The 20,862-nt window shown below is 43.3% G+C and overlaps 1 protein-coding gene across 35 annotated transcripts in view; it reads left to right on the top strand.

Annotated features, from left to right (window-relative positions):
- The first annotated feature begins 10,944 nt into the window (after positions 1 to 10,944).
- slc10a7 (solute carrier family 10 member 7) overlaps positions 10,945 to 20,862 on the top strand; it is a 199,254-nt gene continuing 189,336 nt past the window's right edge. For 14 of the 35 annotated variants that reach the window (XR_011354083.1, XR_011354084.1, XR_011354082.1 and 11 more), the window contains exons 1-3: positions 10,945 to 11,134; positions 13,100 to 13,182; positions 19,743 to 19,818. Coding sequence is in view for 22 of the 35 variants with exons in the window: in XM_069926370.1 (XP_069782471.1) it covers positions 11,035 to 11,134; positions 13,100 to 13,182; positions 19,743 to 19,814 (255 nt within the window). In the remaining 13 variants the exon portion in view is untranslated. Of the gene's footprint in view, positions 11,135 to 13,099; positions 13,183 to 16,092; positions 16,230 to 19,742; positions 19,819 to 20,862 lie in introns of all 35 variants that reach the window. The other 21 variants (XR_011354076.1, XR_011354077.1, XR_011354075.1 and 18 more) reach the window with 4 other exon arrangements.

Genomic DNA, 20,862 nt, shown 5'->3' with positions numbered 1-20,862 from the left:
CTGCCTTGTGTGGGTTCAGCTTGGATAGTGTTGTCCTCACCTTGGCTGTGGCTGTGCAAGAAGCCCATCCATGCAAGGAGCCTATTATTGTGGTTGGAAAAATTCTGGAAAAAGCCCTGAGGATGATTAATAATCAGGTGATAAGGCAGGGCTAAATTAGAGATAGGCTCTACACTGTCAAAGCAGTGTTGGATATCAATTTTAATGAATTAATTAACAATGTTTCAATGAAAAGAGGACAGTAGATGTGATCTACATGGTACTTAGTAAGGATGTTGATAAGGTACCTCATAGGAGGCTGGTTCAAAAGGTAAGGGTTCACGGGATCCAGGCAAAATTGACAAACTAGATCCAGAATTGGCTTGGCAATAGTTCACAGAAGGTGATACTAGGTTGTTTTTGGGATTGGATGCCTGTGACTAGAATGTTCCGTGAGGATTAACGGTAGGACGCTTATTGTGCAGATGTGGCAAGTAAGGTCAGTAAGTTCGAGGATGACCTGAATACTGGAGGATTTGTCAAAAGCGAAGAATCAATGGTTTTTTTATGAGTGAGGCTTTGATGTATACAGTGAATTCTAGAGTGTGAGGGAGCAGTGAGGTAGAATGTGATTTCGGAATGACTGTAGATCCTTAAAGATAACAATGCAGGTCAGCACGATGGTTAGGAAGGCATATAAAACTCTGGCACATTGAACAGAGAAGTAGGGAGATTATGTTCCAACTTCATTAAACCTTGGCCAGACGTCAGCTGGGGTACTGCAGGCAGTTCTCACCATTAAAATAGAGGAAGGATGTGATATCGCTGGAGAATATGCAGGGGAGATTCACCAGGACATTGCCCAGGTTGGAGCTATTTAGTTAAGAGTTGAGACAGGAGTAGCACCTTCTTTTCTCACTGGAGTGGAGGAGGTTAAGAGGCTACATGATTGAGAGATATAAAATTTATGAGGGATATTGATAGGATAAACTGAAGGAAACCTTTCCCCATAAAACTCAAGGACTTAGATTTAGTCAACTTTATTATCATCTAATTGCAAAACTTTAACCTGATGAAACAGCGTTCTCGGAACTTAGAGCAAAACATGCATACATATAGCCAGACGTAACTCAAACAATACATATATAGAACAAGTATTTATATATATACAGATAAATATTGTTTCATAAAAACAAGAGTCTCGGACGGGTAATGTGAGTAATTCCTTTGGTGGTTCCCACTGCCTGTGGGAAGAAACTGATCCTCAGCCTGGTGGTGCTGGCTCTGATACTCTATATCACTTTCCCAATGGGAGCAGCTGAAAGATGTTTGTGTGGGGTAGAAGGGGATCTCGAGGGATTTTGTCTTCAGACAACAATGCCAGTAGACCCCATTGACTGGGAGGAGGGAGACTCCAGTGATTTTTTTCTGTCACTCTTATGGTCCTGTAGATTGACCTCCAATCTATTTTTCTGCAACAACCATGCAGCTGGTCGGGATGCTCTCAATAGAGCTCCTATAGAAGGTTGACATGATGGTAGCCGATATCCTTACCTGCTTCAGTCTTCTTAGGAAGTGCACTTGCTGCTGTGCCTTCCTGACAAGTGAGGCATTATTGTGTGTCAGCAATAGGTAACTTGTTAAGTGAACTCCAAGGAGTTTGATGCCCTCTACTCTCTCCTTGTAGCGTGATCAATGACCACTTGCAGACACGAAGCAAGAGTCAAAGGCTTTATTGATCAGAAGACCCAGACATGCCTCTACATGCTACTGGCTCATGTCCAAGGCAGGTATAAGGGAGGAGACCAGGCCTCTCAGCCTTTATTAGGGGATCTTGTGGGAGGGGCTACTGGTACAGAAGGCAGGCCAGCCTGTCCAATCCAGTGATTACATGTTGGGATGTGCCTGTAGTACCGTGTTTCAGCACATTCACCCCTCCTTTTTTTGAATGAAGTCAGATGGGGTGATGAGGGGCAATGTCCATTGGCACGAGTCTTGCAGTCCATACAGTCCAAAGTTTCAGCTGCTCTGGTGGTTTTATTCGGCACTGAGATCTCCGAAGTACTGCTGGCTGTATTGTTTGTTCCAGCGGAACGGTGGCTTGTCGCTCATTTGGGTGTTTGAGGGCTGAACAGTGTCTGTGTGTACTGTGTACGGGGGGGGGGGGGGGGGGGGGGGGGAAACTCCAGTGGGGCTGTGTTGGAGGTGGGATCACTATTTCATCTGTCAGGGTGATCCCTGGGGCTGATTGGTCACTGCCCAGGGGTATAGGGTGCACCTCCTGTGCCAGGGCCCCTGCTTGCATCAGGTCCCAGATGGCCACTGTATCGTTCCGTCCTTCCGGGTACCTTACCAGCACATACCGGGGGTTCGAATGCAGGAGGTGCACTTCCTCGACCAGTGGGTCTGCCTTGTGTGTTCTAACATGCTTCCGGAGAAGCACTGGCCCTGGGGGTCATCAGCCAGACCGGCAGTGTGGTTCCAGATGCCAACCTCCTAGGGAAGGAGAACAATTTTTCATATGGTGTTATATTAGTTGCCGTGCAAAGTGGGGACCTGGTGGCATGCAGTGCTTCTGGAAAGACCTCTTGCCACTGGGATATGGCATCCCTTTCAACTTGAGAACCAAAAGGACTGCCTTCCAGATCATGCCATTCTCCCTTTCCTCCTGCCTGTTCCTGTGGTGGTTGGAGCTGGTGGTTCTATGCTCGGAGCTATGCCCCTGGAAGGGAAATATTGCTGCAACTCCTGAAGGCAGATCCCTGGTCGCTATGAACATAACTGGGGTTCCTGAACAGTGATTACTGTACAGAGTGCTTTAATGACCATGGATATGGTCATGTCAGGGCAGGGGATGGCAAATGGGAAATGTGATGCTCGGGAAGTAGATGTTCCAATTTGTGGACGGGCAGGGTCCTTTTAAGTCCATGCTGAGATGTTTGAAGGGACGAGTCGCCTTGAGTCTCTCTGGTCTGTAAAATTGTGGCTTGTATTCTGCACAGACTGGGCAATTGTGAATTAGCTACCTGAATTTTTCCACAGAGTAGGGGAGGTTTCAGGCCCTTACCATACGGTAGAGCCTTGTAACCCCGAGGTGGCAGAAACTAAATGGAGGGCCTGGAGGTGATCTACTTGCACCCTGGTCCTGGTTCCCCTGGACTTGGCATCAGAGGCTCATTGAGCTTGCCCGGCTGGTACAAGATCTCATAATTGTAGGTGGACTGCTCAATTCTCCACCTCATGATTTTGCCATTTTTAAATTTTACCCTGCTGTTTATTGTTCAACATAAAAGTGATGGTTCTCTGGTCTGTCAACAGGGTGAATGGTCTGCCGGCCAAATAGTCCCTCCAATGGTGCACGGCCTCCTTTTCGATGGAGGAAGGCCTGCGTTCAGGGCCTTGGAGGGTGCAGGAATAAAATGCCACTGGTCTGCCTGCTTGGTTCAGTGTGGTGGCCAGAGCAAAGTCTGAGGCATCCCTTTCCTCTTGGAACAGGATGGATTCATCAATGGCGTGCATCCCCGCCTTGGCAATCTCATCCCTGATGCTTTCAAAAGCTTTGCAGGCCTCCGCCGATGGGAGAAAGGAAGTGGTTTTCACTAGGGATTGGGCCTTGTCTGCCTAGTTGGGGATCCATAATACGAGAATAGCCCCAGGCACCTTTTTAAAGCCTTGGGGTTCTGTGGCAGAGATAATTCCAGAAGGGGCTGCATGGTTTGGGGGTGATGATGCCATGCTCCACCATGTACCCCATGATTACCAGCTGCTTGATGCTAAACACGCACTTTTTCTTATTATATGTGAGATTGAGGGCCTTTGCGGTGTCTATGAACCTCTGCAGGTTCTCATCATGTTCCTTCTGGCCATGGCTGCAGATGATGACATTGTCCAAATATGAATACATAGTCTTAAGTTCATTGCCATCCACCATGTGGTCCATTTTCCTTTTGGACACGGGACACCCCATTCATAAGGCAGAATGGGACCCACAGGAAATGGTAGAGTTGGCCGTTGGCCTCAAATGCTGTGTCTGGTTGGTCTTTTGGTTGGATAGGGATTTTGTGGTACACCGATTTGAGGCCTATGGTAGAGAAGACTCTATACTTGATGATCTTGTTCACCATATCGGCTATGTGGGGTAAAGGGTAGGCGTCCAGTAAGGTGAATGAGTTGATGGTCTGACTGTAGTCTATCACCATCTGGTACTTTTCACCACCACTACTTGCACCCTCCAGGGACTGCTACTCAGTCCTATTATGCCCTCCTCCAGCAGCCACTTCATCTCCACCTTAATGAATTCCTTGTCCTCAGGGCTGTGTTACCTGCTCCTAGTGGCCACGTTTGCAATCCAGGGTGAGGTTTTGGAACAGCAGAGGCAGGGGGACCTAGAGGGTAGCCAGTCTGCAGATTGGGAGCCTGACCCGGCGTTTGAGCATGTGATTGGGTCTCTTTGGGGAGAAGGGAGGTGCCTCCCAGAAATCCAGCCCCAATATGACGGGTGCACAGAGGTGGGGCATCACCAGCAGTCTGAGGTTCTTATATTTTGTGCCCTGCCGTGGTTAGGGTCACGGTGCATCTCCCGCAGATTTCCACAGAGAGGGATTTTGAGGTTACTGCTACCTTGCACTTGGCTGGGGATACGGTCAGGGAATAATGTTTGGCCATGTCTGGGTATATGAAGCTCTCAGTGTTTCCTGTGTTGAGCAGGGAGCCAGTGGTGTGGCAGTTTACCTTGATGTCCATCATTGATTCCCCCAGCTGGTGTGGTCTACTCTGGCCCAGCACAATGGAAGCCAACATCATCTCACTGTCCAAGTTGCTGCTGCTATGTCGTTGGATCAGCTGCCGCCAAGATGGCCGCCCCCATGGATCACATGCAGTGGAGTCCAGAAGTGAATCCGGATGTGACGTCCCACCCTGCCGTTGCACCCTTGGCCTAGAAGTTCGGTTCTCAGCAACCGGAAATGACGATGGAAGAGGGTCAGCCCAAGATGGTGATGCGGGTCGTGGTCCACACGCGGCACTGCTAGAGTGGGGCTTAAAACCCTGGCATAGTGTCCTTTCCTTCGGCAGTTCAAGCAGGTCACGCTACGAGCCGGCCAGTACTTTTGCGGGTGCTTGCTTTGGCTGCAGTAGTTCCACCTTGTGTGCTTGCCAGTGGCAGTGGCAGTCAGGGACCTCAACCCAAGATGATGCCATCTTTTCTCCCCACCTGGTGGCTGTGTGGCCCGTTGATTTGGCCTCCACGTTCTTTTAGGTAGTCTCCATCGCTCGGGCCATTTGCCTCACTTCCTGTAGGGACTGATCGCATTTCTCCATGAGTCATTCCCATATTTGAGGGGAGCGGAATCCAGCGACTAGCCCGTTGTGGATGAGCTCCTCCTGATAGGTTATTGCATTAACATCCCAGCACCTGAAGCCTTGTCCCAGCTCCCGCATGGCCTCACAAAATCATCCACTGACTCACCTGGGAGCCTGGCGTCGGGAGCCCAGCTGGAAGTGTGCACACATCACATTCCTTGGGGATCCATACTGCTGTCGGAGTAGGGCAGTATCCAGTGCATTTGTGAATTAATTAGTTCACTCGGTGGCCCACAGCTGTGAAGAGCAGGTCATACCGATCACCATTGGCTGAGATTTCATGGTGCCTCAGGTGAACCTTCAAACAGTGTAGCCACATATTAAACTTTACAGAAGCCTCTGGATCAATCACCAGCTTCTCCAGTCAGATCGCCTTGTCCATGGCACTTTAAAATTCTGATCAATAAATTGTAGTGCGATCAATAACCACTCGCAGACACGAAGCAGGTAATCAAAGGCTTTATTGACAGAAGACCCAGACATGGTTCTACATGCTGCTGGCTCTTGTCCAAGGAAGGTATGAGGGAGGAGACTAGGGCTCTCAGCTTTTATTAGGGGATCTTATGGGAAGAGGCTACAGGTACAGAAGACGGGCCAGCCTGCCCAGCCCAGTGAGGAGAGACCCGGACATGCCCACAGTACTGTGTTCCACCACACTCTTCTATTGAGTTGTTGATGTATAGTGGAGGGTGGAGGATGGTCATTCCTGTTCTCCCTGAAGTACAGGTTTATCTCTTTCACCTGGTCCACATTGAGACTTGGACTGTTTTTCTCACACCTTATCACAAGAATTTCCATCTCTCCTCTGTAGTGTGTCTCATCCTTGTTGCTGATGAGACCAACTACTGTTGTGTCATCCGCAAACTTGACCCAGTCATGGATCAGTAGCATGGACAGGAGCAGGCTGAGCACACAGCCCTGAGTTGTGCCAGTGCTCAGCATAACAGTGCTCAATGTTCTGCTGCTGACCCAGACGGGACAAGGGGAAAAGATTCAGATGGGTACTTTCTTCACTGAATGGTAAGGTCCTGGAATTCAATGCCTGTGAGAGTAGTTAAAGCTGGGCCAATGACAGTTTTTAAATAGTGTCTAGATGATACTTGAATTGCTTAGGCTTTGGGCGATATGGACCAGGTGCTTGGTGATTAGATTAACACAGAAGAGTGCCCATTAGTTGGCACAGACGTTGGGCCAAATGGCCAATTTCCATGTTGTATAATTCTATGATGAATGACACCCCTAAAATGGTCTCCTTCCTTCCTGTCATGAGCTGAAGTCTCAAATGCTGTAATGATGTCTATTCTTTTACATTTAACACTAAAGAAAGGAATATTGAGTCAGGTGCAGTAAAGAAATCTGGTAGTGAGGTCATGGAAAATATACTGATTAATGAGGAAGTAGTACTGGCTATTTTAAAGAGAATCAAGTTGGATAAATCTCCTGGTCCTGACAAGATATTCCATAGGGCCTTGAGGGAGGTTAGTTTAGAAATAGCAGGGGCTCTGACATGAAATGCCATTGGCCATGGGGGAGGTGCTGGAGGATTGGAAGGTAGCTCATGTTGTTCCACTGTTTAAAAAAGGCTCTAAAAGTAAATCGGTCAATTATAGGTCTGTGAGTCTGACGCTGGTAGTAGGTAAATTAATAGAGAGTGTTCTTGGGGATAGAATATATAATTACTTGGATAGACAGGGACTGATTAGAAGTATTCAACATGGTTTTGTGTGTGGAAGATCATGTTTAACAAATCTTAATGAATTTTTCAAGGCGGTTATGAAGAAGGTTGACAAAGGGAAGGTTGTGGATGTTGTCTATATGGACTTGAGTAAGGCCTTTGACAAGGTTCCGCATAAGAAGTTAGGTATTAAGTGAAATAGATTCAACAATGGTTGGATGGGAGATGCCAGAGTAGTGGTGGAAAATTGTTTGTCAAATTGGTGATTAGTGGAGTGCCTTAAGGATCGGTACTGGGTCCATTGTTGTTTGTCATGTATATTAGTGATCTAGATAATAGGGTGGTAAATTGGATTAGTAAGTATGCAGATGATACCATGATTGGTGGTGTTGTGGACAATGAAGAAGATTTTCAAAACTTGAAGAGGTATATAGGGCAGTTAGAAGAGTGGGATGAAAAATGGCAAGTGGAGTTTAACACTGATAAGTATGAGGAGCTATATATTGGTCAGAGTGATCAGCAAAGGTCAGACACGTTAAATGATAGACGGTTGAGGAGTACTGTAGAACAAAGGGATTTAGGAATTCTGGTACATAATTCCCAGAAAGTGGAGTCACATGTAGATAGGGTGGTGAAGAAAGCATTTGGTTTGTTGGCCTTCATAAATCAGAGTAATGAGTACAGGAGTTGTGATGAGAAGTGAAAGTTGTATAAAACATTGGTAAGACCAAATTTGGAATATTGTGTGGAGTTTTGGTTGCCGAATTATAGGAAAGGATATCAACAAAATAGAGAGAGTGCACTAGATTTACAAGAATGTTGCCTGAATTTCAGGGTTTGAGTTACAGGGAAAGGTTAAACACACTGGGACTTTTCTCCCTGGTGCATAGAAGATTGAAGGGTGATTTGATGGAGGTATTTAAAGTTATAAGGGGGACATGAGTAAATGTGGATATGCTTTTTGAGAGTGAGGGAGATTCAAACAAGAGGACGTGGATTTAGACTGATGGGGGAAAAGTATAGGGGAAGCATGAGGGGGAATGTATTCACTCAGAGGGTGGTGGGAGTGTGAATGAGCTTCTAGCCAAAGTGGTAGATGTGGGCTTGATTTTACTATTTTAGGAAAAGTTGGATAGGTATATGAACAAGAGGAGTTGGAAGGTTATGGGGTGGATGCAGGTCATAGGGACTATGTGGGAGAAGTTGTTTAACATGATGAACTGGCTTGTTTCTATGCTGTAATCGTTATACGATAATATGGTAACAGTAATCATTATCAATTAAGCTTGTGGATTCTGGTCAATTCTCCTGCAGCATGTAATAGTTTAGTCTTGTTGACACTTTAAAGAAAAGTAATTTAAATGTGAATAACTAGTAAAATACAAGATTAGGGATTTGTTGAAGGTGCCCATAATTCACCAAAACATAGGCATTGATGAACCATCTCTAACATTATCAATTCCACTTCACTAACCAATAAAATTGATCTCATGTGTGGCAGATCAATGTTTAAAGATCAAAGTTTAGATTTATTGTCAGAGTACATACATGAGATCACATAAAATCCTGAGATTCTTTTTTTTTCCTCTGTAGACCATGCAGAATTTCAACTTATCTGTAATGTAAAAAAAATGCACCCAAGAAAAGATACATTTACAAAATTAGGAATGTGAACAAAGAAAAGTAAACAAGGGGAGCAGTGAGAGGCACCTACCATATTTTTGTTCAGATCCCTGCCAATATTTTTATACTGTGCACAGAATTTAACATTTATATACTTGACCAGGCTTTGGTGCTTGAAAGGTAAATGGTTCCTGCTCAGGAAGGCTCTTGTCGGTTTTCAGAGAGATTTGTTGTTCCTGGACACAAACTTATCCCTTTTAATCAGCCATCTCAGTGTCTTGATGAAGAAAAATGCCCTGTCAGGGTTCTCCAGATGATAACCTCTTTCTTTTGGGTCACCACAGAGTTCCCTCTTGTTTCTCTTATTCCAAGTGAAACATTAGACAGCCAGTCTTCTCCTCTTGCATAGCCCACAAGGGTTTGGACCAGGCCATCTTCCAAATGGTTTTCCAACAGTTTGCCAGCTTGTCCTGTTCCAGTCCCAGCTACTTCTGCTGGCTGTAACACCGTGGAAGTGATTTTTGTGTGTGTATTTCTCTATCTCTCTCTGAGATAAAACTTGTTTGATTCTCTCTGCTTGCAAAACCACATGATCCTCTTAGAGCAACAAGTTCTCTTCCAGACAAGCAGCGGCTCCAACAAGATCTTTCATCTGTTACCTTTTGTAAACAACAATCCATTAGTGAAATCTCTTGAGCACTCTTCAAAGCTCTTGCAAAAGCTGTGAAGCTGTGTCTAGCATTAGCAGAGCTCCAGTATTTCAAATAAGTTGTTTTAATGTTTGGATGTCACCTACTCCAGCAAACCTTTCCCAATTTATCTCCCAAAAACATTTCTATCTCCTCTGTCACAGTACAAAGTACACTGCTTGACCTGCTGAGTTTCTCTAGCATTGTGTTTTTACAAGAAAAGTAAACAAATTGAAGCAATACTGAAAACATTAGTTATAAATAATGTGCAAAGTAGGAGTCCTTAGTCTCTGAATGAGTTTGTTGTTTAGGATTTTGGAGGGGTAGCAACTGTTTCTGAATCTGGTAGCACGAGCCACGCGACACCTACATCTCTTTCCTGATGGAAACCGCGAGAAGAGGATGTCCTGGGTGGTGCGGATCTTTGATGAATGCTGCTGCTCTCGGACAGTAGTGTTCCATTCAGATTTTCTCGACGACGGGGAGAGTTTTGTCTGTGACATTTTGGGGCATGTCCACTATCTTTTGCAGGGTTTTCTTCTCTGAGGTATGCCATTGGTGCCTCCATGCCAGCCTATGATTCAGCTGGCCAGGACATTTTCCACCAAAATCATGCGGCAAGTCCAGAGAAAAGGCATTGTATGGTTCTAGGATTTAAAAAAAGATTGAGGTCAATCTTTTTTATTGAACCATTTACTTCATTTAAATAAGTTATTAAAAAAATCACAGATTATTGTGGTGTTACATTTTGCCTAAATTAAAATAACTCAGAAAGAACATGGGATTCGTAAGAAGAAAAACGAGTTAATTTTAAGTTGGTTTTATTTTCAAATACCACATCTATTTCTACTATTTGCCTCAGTGCAAGTCTGTGGCATTTTCTAAATCAGATTTATTTACATGCAACCCTGAGATTCTTTTCTGTGGGTGAGGCAGAATTACCACTCATTGGTAGTGCAAAACAAAACTGTAGAGAGTATGCATGTCAACCAATAAAGAGCTGTAAACAGATGACACTGGCTGCAATACAGAGAGAGTAAAAGAAAGGAGCAGTTCAGTCCCTCAATGAGTCTCCGGTTGAGTTCGTCGCTGTTCCTGAAGCTGGTGCTGCGACTCCTCCCTTTCCCGATGTGTGCTGGACGGTGTGGCCTTTGATGGTTGCTGCTGCTCCCCGACGGAGGCGAAACTGCCCACAGAGGATGACTGGGGTTTCCACAATGCCGGGAGTAACTATTGGCCAAAGGCATAATTGAATACACGCACTTTGCCGTCCACGGAGGAGGCTTTTCCGCCGCTTCTCCGGGCGAGGTTGAGAAGCCCAGCCCGACTCGCCGAAATTCCTTCCCCTCTCCACGTATTTAGTTTAGGAAATATACACCACAAAACGTGCCGGAATTGCACAAAATTCCCAATTAGAGCACAGCACAGCCGGCGCTTGATACGACGATATGCAATCAATGAGCCAGGAGCAGCAGCGTGCAACGGCGCGTCCGGAAGACGCGGCGCTCTCCTGCCGTTTGCCACCACGCCACATCTGCGCTCAACAAATGCATGCTGTGGCTGCGATTGGCTCCGGCCGCCGCCGCCCTGCCCTCGTGCCGCCCCCTGACTGGCGGTGAAGCCGGAAGAGGTGGCGGCGTCGGGTGACGCGCGCGCGCCCAAGACGCCCGACCGGTGCTGCGCTCTCTCCCCCCGCCCCGGGCGGAGATGGGGCCGTGTGAGCGCCTGAGGAGGTACTGGTTCCTGGTGGGCATCGTGCTGGCCATCAGCTTGGCGAAGCTGCAGCCTTCCCTGGGGAGACGCGGAGGTGAGTGGCCGCGGAGGGGCCGAGCTTGCGGGGGCTGAGCTGGCGGCCCGGGCCGCGCTGATGTGCGGGACAGCGCTGCCCGTTGCCTTCCTGCTGCACCTCGGGCACGACCCGTCACGGAAACTCGCTGCCTTCTGTTGGCTGAGGCCGTGATGCATTCGGTGCTTGACCCCCAAATCCCGTCATGGCGGCTCCTCCCTCCTCTATTGCTGGACGAATGTTGAAGATGTTCTTTTAATTCGAGCCCTGAATATTATCAACGTCATTCCCATTCGCTGCTCACGTTTTGAACGTTGGCCGTGGGTTGTTTAGAGAACAGGGCGGCCCCAGTTACTGCATTTGAACTAAGTTCATCCAATTCGCCCAAAACAAACTGTGATGGCGATAACCAGTTCTTTTAACGTCTTGTGAGCTCGGGATTTTCTTTGTGTGTTTGTGTGTGGTTGGAGAAACTTCCTTGTGCATCTAAAAACAATCACAGCGTCTGCAGACTTTCTTGTTTCCCTGGACTTCCTTGTCCATCCTTGGCTTTGTCTCGGGGAAGAAAACTTTTAGCTGGAATGTTACATGACAGCTCGTCTTCAAATTCGCGACTTTGCTCCCCAACCCGGAGAAGGCTCCCTCCCATCTGACTTTGTGGACGATCCATGGGAACGTCGACTTCAGGAGATTTTAAATATGGAAAAGTACATTTTTACTATTCCAGTGAATATTAGAATGGGTTTTTTTTTCCACATCTCACTGGAGATTTATTTTGAGCTGTGGATTTACCTGCTGGATACATTTTTCCTTCCTGCTCTTTCTCTTGGGCAAACATTGTGGCCAGAATAAAGACAGTGAGTTTCCGAGCATGCAGATTGAGTAAAAGAAAATTGGAGGCGTTGTAATCAGTAGATCAACCAGCCTCAAACTCTCAATCGTTTAATATTTCTGTCCTTCCTCCGTTCAGAATTTTGAGAAGGTTTCTTGACATGATCATCTTTAAATTCTGTGTTAAAGTTGTCAAAATGTTGTACTTCGGATAAGGTGTTGAACTCCTCTGTGGTTTTCAAACTGCCCCCCCCCCCCCCATTCCACTTTCAGCAATCCCTATGCCATAAGTGCACATGGCTGAAGGTGGTACTTGAGGTTTGAAAACCACTGTTTTAATCGTACCTAATTGACTCGTCATGTGCACAGTTTCATAACTCCAAAAGAAATGGGCCAATGACGATTTTTCTCAAGCAAAATTGGGTCGAGAGCAGTGATTCTCAACCTTCCCTTCCCACTCACATACCTCCTGAAGCAATCCCTGACTCATCGCAGAGCACCAATGGCATGGCGATTGCTTGAGGTGGAATGTAAGTTTAGGGGAGCAGTTTGAAAACCATCAGTTTAGTTGGATGTTTTAAAAATAGTTGTACTATTGGTAAATATTACTGTTTATATTATTAATAATGGGTTGTTAAATCTTCACATGTATTAATGTATTATAGACTCTGCACATTAAATGTGACATTATTAAATTTTTCTCAATCTTTGCAAGCATTGATTGAAATGTAGTTTAATTCATCAGAGTACATGATCAGACTGCATGGCTGATAATATAATAAAACAAAATAAGCTAAAAAGTTTTACTATTTTCCATTGTTTATTTGTTTCATTTCAATATTTTGCTTAAATATGTATTTTATGCAGTACTTCAATGTGGTGTAAAATAGATTGTCTTGTAAACTTGAGAATTTTTATCTTAGAATGGGATTTCTTTGCTGGAAACTTAATACTTCAAATCCTAGCTCTTTTAAAAATCAAGTTCTGTATCTTGTGATTCATTTTTTTAATTTTTAAGAGGGGAAAAAAAATCTGTGGGAACATTTAGAAAATTGTCAAGAATTTTAAAATCTATTCTGAGGTTAATGTTTAGCTACAGATATCACAACTCTTATGTACAAACTAATCTAATAAAATGGCTTTTGTTTTCAATAGGTCCATTGAAACCAGAAATTACAATAACTTATGTTGCAGTTTCAACTATATTTTTCAACAGTGGGCTCTCATTAAAGTCTGAGGTAAGCTTGAATAATTCATGACTAACGAAGTCCAGGGATTTTTTTTTGGGGGGGGCGGGGAGAAATAGGAAACTTCATGGGATTTTAAATTTTTTTCTGCAGAGCTGCACCTCTTCAAAGCTATGTTCCATTAATAGTTTTATAACATTCCTTTCTTATTATAAGAATGATTAATTTTCCTCCATCTTTGACTCCTTAATGAGTTGCAGCATATGCTTGCATTTCAGTCAGGAAGTTATAGATCAAACTTTGCAGTTAGTTCTGTCTTTGGTATAAAAATTGAATTGAGTCTCTCTGTAATGGTTGGCTGAGACAGCAATGATTTTTGTTGAGTAACGGGGAAAGGTAGAAGCGTTATCTTAGAATGACAAATGTTTCTATCTCAACCAACATCATTAAATCACATTGTATGGTATTTCATTGCTGCTTTATGATGCCCTGCATTGGGTTAAATGTATTATATAGTTATACGACATATCAGAAGTTATTTTGTTTATTATAGTTTATACTTGCATGCTTCTGTCTGATTTTTTGGCGCACCTGAAGAAGATCTTGGGCCCAAAATGTTGACTGTCTTGCTTTCTATGGATGCTGTAAGACCTGAATTTCTTCACCACTTTTGTGTACTGCAGGAGATAAATGAAGATAGCTGTGGATTACTTTTGTTTCTTGATTGCTTATCCTATCCCCATAGACTGGTTTTCAATTGTCCACCTAAAGGATTCTTTTGTTAAATGCAATGATCATTGAAAACAGACACTGGTCACTGGCCAGACAAAAGAAAAGTCAGTAACTGCCAGCTGCAGAGCTCAGAACATCTGTGCCCTAACCTTGTGGATGAGAATTTCCCACTTTGGAGAGAATTTTTTTTTTTTTGATAAGCCATCCCTCTTCCATTTTTTCATGTAAAGTACAAAAACTGCATAAAAACTTTGTGTTATACCCCTTTTTAGCTTTACCATGCCAGTTTAGAAACCATAGCGGTAGGTTATCTGGCAGCTCCCAACCAACTTGAGTAATTTTTTTGTTTAATCTCTGATATGCCAGATGTCGACTCTAGCTTGGCAAGCTCTGGCCCAATGGCCCTTCTTCCCGCAGTTGGTGCAGGTATCTTGGCGTGCAGGGCCACCAGTTGCGGGCATGTAGTGCCAAGCTGCAGAAGTAACACTTCGGGGACCGGCTTTTGCACCACGGTTTCATAGAGCTTAGTAGTGAATCTTCACTACAGGTTGGTCTGAGGGGTGCCACTTTGGCACTTCTCCCTTGCTCGAATGCTTTCGCCCCTTGTAGTGCAGTTAGAAGCATCTTCGCTTGTTGCAGAGCCGCATTAAAGGTCAAGCCCTGGGTCTCCAGTAGACACTGTCTAACGTATCCGGATTCCTGACCGCTTATGAGCACGTCTAACATCAGGGACTCATGGTGGGCTTCAGCCGTGATGGCAGCGCAGGCACAGTCCTTCTCAGCGCGAAAACATCTATGCTCTCACCTGCTTCTTGCTTCCAAATGTGAAGCTGGTGTCTTGCGTACAGGGTGTTCTGAGGCACATCATAATAGGCTCTAAGGAGATTCACTGCGTTCTGGTAGCCAGCTACCTCTCTGACCACGGAGTAGGGGACGTCTCCGAGGAGAGGCACGAAATGGTCCATTTTCTCGGCGTCTTGCATGACATTGTTCTTTCGCATTTGTGCTTCAAAACATTGGAGCCTGTGGTGGAAATTTTTCTCCAGCTCGGGTGGCATCTTGATCTATCTCGAGTCTTCCAGGTTTCAGGGAAGTATCCATAATTTTCTTCTATTAATAAAATTGATATGCCATAAGCAAGGACCAGACTTGTATCATACTATAGGCTTTTATTAACAGAAGAAGCCATCTCTACTGACCAGTGGGATAAGTTGCACCATCTGTTATACCAGTTGGGTGAAGCCAATCTACAGTCATAACCAATAGCGAGCAGTCAGCGTAATACATCACATCACTACAATCTCGATATGCATAACTGTCATTACAAAGAATTGAGATGTCTTTTTTGTTTTTAGCAATTTGAATTATTACTTGTAAATAATTAATAATAATACTTGTAAATGATATTAAAATATCTTGAATTCTTAGAAATATTTTCAACAAAAAAAAATCTGGATTTGAATGACTGTTGATTATGTTGCCAGTTACCAGTATAAATTAGGGAATTGTTGAGTAATGGATTGTCAGCGTATCTGTTATTACACATCGTCTGTCACAGGATTCATACAAAGTCCAAAGGCAGAGGATGTTTTGGAGTGCGCTGGAGAATTGACCTCCATGCACCTAAAACAGTTAGACCTGATGTTCTGTAGTCAGTTGTACTCTGTGGAATTGCTCTACTACATCTGGGAGCAGCTTGACTCCAGAATTAGCCATGAGGTAAAAATAGCTAACTTTAGTAATGCTGGTGGAAGATGAACTTAAGCCTGAATATATATGTACATGTTTACATGTGTATGTACATAATTAGACCTGCATGTTAAGAACATTTTCTGGATCTTCACAATCCTCTTTTGATAGGATTTCTGTAGTGGAGCAAAATTGTGTGCTCAACAGCCTCGTCTACAAATTGTGTGTATGGGCGTCCAACTCAGGTTCTGTTGCTGAGCCAAGACTGACATTATTATATTTGGCTGAATACCAGTTTAAGTTTATGCAGAAACCAACATTAATTCAGCTGTTTTTTGAAAAAAATGGTGTATTGAGATTTTATACTTGTGACCTAATTTGAGATTTTAAGTATTCTAACAAGAAGATACAAAGATAATTTGATTTTTTAAATGAATATTTTAGTGATTTGTTTGTAAAATGTTAAGAAAAATAATCTGCTTTTGTGTAACTTCTTGCTATTTCAAATTTTGTTCAACCTTTTTCTCTCTTGTGTTTCAGGAGCTGGCTGATGCTTTAATGCATGTCAAACTCCACCTGTTTGTGCAGACCTTCACCCTTGCATTTTTCCCAACTGCTATTTGGTTTATCCTTAAATTATTAGCTCTGACATCTATAAATCCATGGCTATTAAAAGGGTAAGGCATTCATTTCTAACTTTTGCTTTTAATGTTTAATTTCTTTTTAATTTAAGTATGACGACATTTTGTAAAGCAGAAGGTTTTGGTTTGGAGAGTGATATATTAATTTGCTCAGCTTTTGTATGATTGTTAGAAAGCTATACACTTTCATCTACTATTTCCCAAGTGAGCTCTTCAACTAAGTTAAATAGAAAAGGGTGAAGGAGAAAAATATTGGTAAAGGGCCTATTGAACATTTTTTAGCTAGGTTGGAATCTATGAATTGGAGATTAATATTGGGTGTTAATTATATCTAATTGGTTAGATGTTGAGATATTTATAGAATATAAAAGTTCTGTACATTTTCAGACCAGTGCTATTTCAGTTGGAATTATTGAGAAATACCAACCTGATTTCCCTTTCCCCAAGGGCATTAACTCAAGTATTTTGAACAGACTTGGTATTGTTGTATAAATCTGCAGCAGTTGGAGATTTCTAAAGTCACTTATTCATGTTTAACTTCTGTACAAGAGCCCCATTATTATTGGGTCAATTTTTTTTTCATTTGGTTAATTCCAAAATACTGCTTATCACTTCACAAAAGGCCAGTATTTCCATTGGAAATTCAACCACTTGATACATGGATACAAATGGATTACAGCTGGGTAAATGAACATCCTTCTCTCCAAAAAAAATACAGTTACTGAGAAATATTAACTGCATTGATAGTGTTCTGGCAGACTGAAACGTGCTATCCAGATGGAAATGAGGGCCCTGGTGCAAGTGTCAGTAGTCATGTCTGCCAGTGGAACCGCCTCTGGCCACCATGTGGCCTGATGCACTCTATTGAGAAGAAAATGGAAATGACGTGACATTGGCAGGGGGCCTACAATGTCCACATGTACTTGGTCAAACCTCCAATACATCGGCTCAAAAGATTGTAGTGGGGCTTTCATGTATTGCTGGACTTTGGATGTCTGGCAAGGAGTACGTCTTCACCCTGTTTCTGAAAGCTATGCCACAAATCTGTTAGCTACCATCTGGATAGTCATTCAGATGGATGGATGTGCCAACCCGTGTACCGCATTAAATACCTGGTGCCTCCAGGCCACTGGAATGATTGGGTGAGAATGACCAGTAGATACGTCACACAGGAGTTTAAGCTCCCTCAAACCTGCAACTGGAATTTCTTCCAGTTGCAGGTTTGAATTTCATTGTCTTCCTGTTGCGCTTTCATGATCACATCATAGTCCACCCCTTGAGCTAAGTTCTGCACAGATTGTCTGGCCAGGCGAGACAACACATCTGCCACTACGTTGGCCTTTACCTGAGATGTGTTCGTTGGCCGTCGTGAACTCAGAAATATATGATAAATGTTGATGATCCGACCATGGATCTGATTACCTTAATGAAGGCAAATGTAAGCGGCTCGTGGTCCACGAAATGCCTGTCCTCTAGAAAGTACCTGAAATGTCTGTAGCTAGGTACAATGCCAACAATTCTTGATCATAAGCACAGTAATTGAGTTCTGGTGGTCTTAGGTGCTTGCTAAAGAAAGCCAATGGTTTCCAATGCCCATCGATATACTGTTCAAGCACCCCTCCTACTACCATACTGGATGTATCCGCTGTCAGGACATCCGTTCTTGGGTGGATCAACAATGCAGCATTAGCCAGTGCCTCCTTGGCATTCTTTGTCCCAAGTGACATCCCTTGCCTTACCTGACACCATGGCGAAGAGGGTGTGCATGATGCAAGCCGTTGATGGTAGAAACCGGCAATAAAAGTTCATTATTCCAACAAACTCCTAGAGGCCTTCAACTGTGCTGGGCTTAGCTAATGCCTGGATCACTTTGACCTTTGCCAGTAGTGGCTTTGCTCCGTTTATGTCGATTCTATGGTCGCTAATCCGAATTGATTCTTGGCCGGATTGATGGTCAGCCCAAACTCATTCAATTGAGTGAAAAGCTTGTGCAGGTGGGACAATGTTCCTGATGACTGCAGCTAGCGATAAAAATGACGTCTTGTTATATGAAGGTAAAGTTGAGATTGTGTCCCACTCTGTCCATTAAACATTGGAAAGACTGCGCTGCCTTCTTGAGCCCAAAAGGCATCTTTCTGAATTCAGAAAGTCCAAAGGATGTAATAATAGGCGTTTTTGGAATGTCATCTGGGTGGACCGGGATCTGATGATACCCCAGGACTAGGTTAACCATGGAAAAGATGCGGGCTCCCTGCAGGTTGGAGACTAAGTCCTGTAAATGTGATACCGGGAAGCGATCTGGTGCCGTCTCTTGATCCAGGGCACTTACTACATAGTAGTATTGCGTGGAATCAAATGTTTTCTGCCTCAACTTGAGTTGGGCTTCTGCTTGGATAAACCATACATGTGGTTGTTAAGTCCAAAACGTTGGCAGACTCAGAGCCACAAGCATGTATCGAAGAAAAATTTTTCATGTTAGGGTCCAAATATTGTTTGGATTGTTGGGGTGACCATTGTACAAAAGTATTTTATTCTGAGCTACTGTAGACATCAGTGTACACATTGTGGAAGCGTTGTACACGTTGTCGAGTTGATGTATATGTGGGGAAGTCGATGTACATACTGTGGAGACTAGTGCAAGACTGAGACCTCCAAGCTTGCAGGCTGGTCTTGTGTACATCACTGCTTCTGACACATAGACAGGAAGTGATGTCATCAGAGATCTATTCAGCCCCAAATAAAAATCTGTGTTGGATGCAGGTCAATTTCCAATGTTTTCCACAGCACATTCATCATTTTGGGAGCCGGTTCACTTGCTGGTAAGTCACTCACCACAACCGCAGCATTAATCACAGAGATATTTTTGTAAATGGTGCTTCACTTGAAAGCAGTATTCTTCTGTATAAAGAAGTGTAAATGTACTGCCTCACCCCCCCCTCCCCTATTGATAGGCCAATATAATTATTCCACAGGTTATAATAACAGTAAATAACCAATCCAAGAATCATCAACCCATTTGATTAATAAGTTGCTAATTCCAAATTAATATATGGACATCTTGGGAGAGAAAGATTCTGATATGAGCTTGAAAAGCTCATTTGAAAAGAAATATGTGTACCAATTTTGGGCATATTTTTCTCACCTTCTGATTAATCATTACATTTGCTTAAAAGTGGATGCTTGCGTAGGACACCAGTCATCTTTTGCTGTCGATTAACTGACTGTTAAAGTAATGCTACGTGTTGTAAAATATGATAACAAATTTTGAAATTTCCCTTGTGAAAGTTTTAAGTTGAGTTATTCAGTAAAATGGCAGCAGTTCATGCATTTAAAACATGAAAAAGACTTTCATTGTAGGTTTAAGCCATTGAATTGCTTTTGTTGATAAACTACTGAGTGTCACCAATGAATATAGTATTGGAATTAGATATTTGCAGAATGTGTATGAAATTCTGTTACGTGTTTAAGGGTTTAAGTTTGTGCTATTTAATAATGCTGTGTTGATAATGGAAAGCACTACCCTTCTAATGTGTTTTGGGCCTGTTTCAGTTTGCAGACGGTTGGTTGCATGCCGCCTCCAGTGTCATCTGCTGTAATCCTAACCAAAGCAGTTGGTGGTAATGAGGTGGGTGTGACTTATCTGAAGCCATTTATATATTGGAAACAATGATTAAATTTGTTTGAATGCTTTTTTTTTGGGTTAATTTGTGTTACAAATCAGAGGTACATAGCACAGAAACGGGCCATTTGGCCTGACTTGTCCATACTGACCAGGATAGATAATTGAGCTATTCCTGTCTCATGCCTTCAAAACTAGACTTTCTCTAATTTAGAACTTTAACCTTTTTCCATAATAATTTTTAAATTAATACAATTATGGTCACAAATCAAATTGCTCCCCCATTGACAGTTCAGTCACTCTCCTTGCCTTAATACCCAATAGAATGCTCAATGTTGCACCTGCACTAACAGGACCCTCTACGTACTGTTTCAAGAATATTGCCAGGTTACATTTTGGAAACTCTGCCTTGTCCAGGCCCTTTGCATTATGGGATCCCTGAAAATATGACGGAAGTTGAATTCACCAACTATTATTCACCTTATTATTTTGCAGTTACCTGTGATCTTCCTACATATTTATTCCTTTAATTCCTGCTCACAGTTTGTAATACAAATGCATCAAAATGCTAATATTTCCATTCCTATAGTGTCACTAGACAATCTCCTAAGGATAACCTTTCTGCTGTGATGTTCTCTCTATTAAAATACTCTAAACCCTCCTTTCTTGCCTCTTCCTCATCCTCTGTACTCTGGAACATTGAGCTGATAATTTTGCTCTCTCTTGGCCAGGTTTTTTTTTGTTTCTATAATATTCCAATCCCATAATGTCAGTCTGTGCCCTGAGTTCATCTGCTTTACCCATAACTATTTTTTCATTAAAATAAATGCACTTTAGTCCAGTGGTTCTCAACCTTTTTCTTTCCACTCACTTCCCAGTTTAAGTATTCCCTATGCCATTGGTGCTCTGTGATTAGTAAAGGATTGCTTAAGGTGGTATATGGGTGGGAAGGGAAGGTTGAGAATCACTGCTCGAAACCCAATTCTTACTGAAATATTTTGCTTGAGGAAAAATTGTCATTGGCCCATTTTCTTTGGAGTTATGAAACCC

The sequence above is a fragment of the Narcine bancroftii genome, chromosome 3, assembly GCF_036971445.1.
Source record: "Narcine bancroftii isolate sNarBan1 chromosome 3, sNarBan1.hap1, whole genome shotgun sequence".
Taxonomy (NCBI): Eukaryota; Metazoa; Chordata; class Chondrichthyes; order Torpediniformes; family Narcinidae; genus Narcine; species Narcine bancroftii.
Note: the sequence above shows the minus strand (reverse complement) of the source record. Positions and strands in the feature narration are given on the sequence as shown.